General features: G+C 58.2%; 1 protein-coding gene across 1 annotated transcript in view; it reads right to left on the minus strand.

The window, feature by feature from the left end:
- The window catches only part of SDRG_11845 (hypothetical protein), a gene marked incomplete at its 5' end in the record, with an annotated part of 2,094 nt that extends 1,786 nt beyond the window's left edge, over positions 1 to 308 (minus strand). Inside the window, 2 exons of the mRNA XM_008617900.1 lie at positions 15 to 100; positions 173 to 308. Coding sequence (XP_008616122.1) covers positions 15 to 100; positions 173 to 308 — 222 coding nt within the window. The remainder of the gene's footprint in view (positions 1 to 14; positions 101 to 172) is intronic.
- Positions 309 to 1,250: the final 942 nt, after the last annotated feature.

The following is a 1,250-nucleotide window of genomic DNA, read 5'->3' on the forward strand; positions in this document are numbered from 1 at the left end:
ATCTTGGCGTCGACTTGCACGACGACTTCGTCTTCCTGGTTGGTGTCCATTTTAGGCGACGGCGGGGAAATCACAGAATGCTTCTTGAGGAGCTTGGCGACTACGGGAGGATATCACTCGTCAGCTGCGCCGGTCTTTTTCACATCCACTCAAATATACACCAAAGTCGTACCCCGCTTTTCGCCCACCTGCCAGTCGTTGGCTTCCTTGACGGTCGCCGCGATGCGCTTGGCGCCAAACTCGGGGTTCTCCGCGAGCACTTGCTGCACGGCCGCGATGAGTTCGGCTTCGTCCGGGATGGTGCTCATGCTGCTGTATCGACTTCGTAACGAGGGGTGAGTCGCGATTTGAGGCGGTGTGGTTGGCGCCCCCGAACTGACTGGGCGCGCATTGTATTGAACCCACGGCCAATCGCGCGGTGGACGGGCCCGTGACTCACGGGTGCGCCTCAACGTTGTCGACCCCACACTTGCACTTTGTATGCACTCCCGCGGCTTCGAACTTCGTCCCCACCAGCTGGCGCCCAAGCGAGCGTCTTTTATGTGCGAACTTCGCCGCTGCAAAAACCGGTCCATTGAATTTATTTGCCACTACCACTCAAGCTTGTCCTCTAACGTCCACCTCGCTGCGATGGCCCGGCGTTTGTAGGGAGGCGGGCGTGGATGCGGGTACACGGAATAGCACGTGCGGTGGTCGCGACTGAGAACAGAGCTGAGCGTACTTGCGATGGATACTTCAAGGCGTCCTACCAAGATTTTAAATCCGAGTCGCTGTCACGCGTACAGTGTAGAGGCACTGCATACAAAGCCGCCCATGTATTCAGCTGACCAGTGCCGCCGACCAACCCTTTGGAATTCGGCAAGCAAGTGCTCAGCTGCTTGCCGCCCTCTCCAGGTGCAAGGCAAACTTCGTAGTGTCCCTTGGCGATCTCTTTGTGGGAAACGCTGGAGCTTGCCACGGCTGAAATGCGAGCGAGGTGGCGGCCAACACTGGAGAGCTGAGATGGCCGCGAAAGCAATGCGCTCAGCCATCTGGCGTATGAAGAAAGGCCGAATTTCACGCCGTGAAAAACGATGTGAGAAATTATACATCACTTCGAGGGCGTGCACCAACGTGGCCAGTCAGTTGGCCTGTCTGTCACGGCCTCGCGATCAGCTCCCCACGACCAGCAATTTGGCTGCGCTGGGTGTCTTTTCCGTTGCGAGTAGGATTCGTGTACCGGTACGGTACGGAGGGGCCGTCGCGCGGCG

Source organism: Saprolegnia diclina (assembly GCF_000281045.1).
Source record: "Saprolegnia diclina VS20 unplaced genomic scaffold supercont1.44, whole genome shotgun sequence".
NCBI classification, from domain to species: Eukaryota; Oomycota; class Saprolegniomycetes; order Saprolegniales; family Saprolegniaceae; genus Saprolegnia; species Saprolegnia diclina.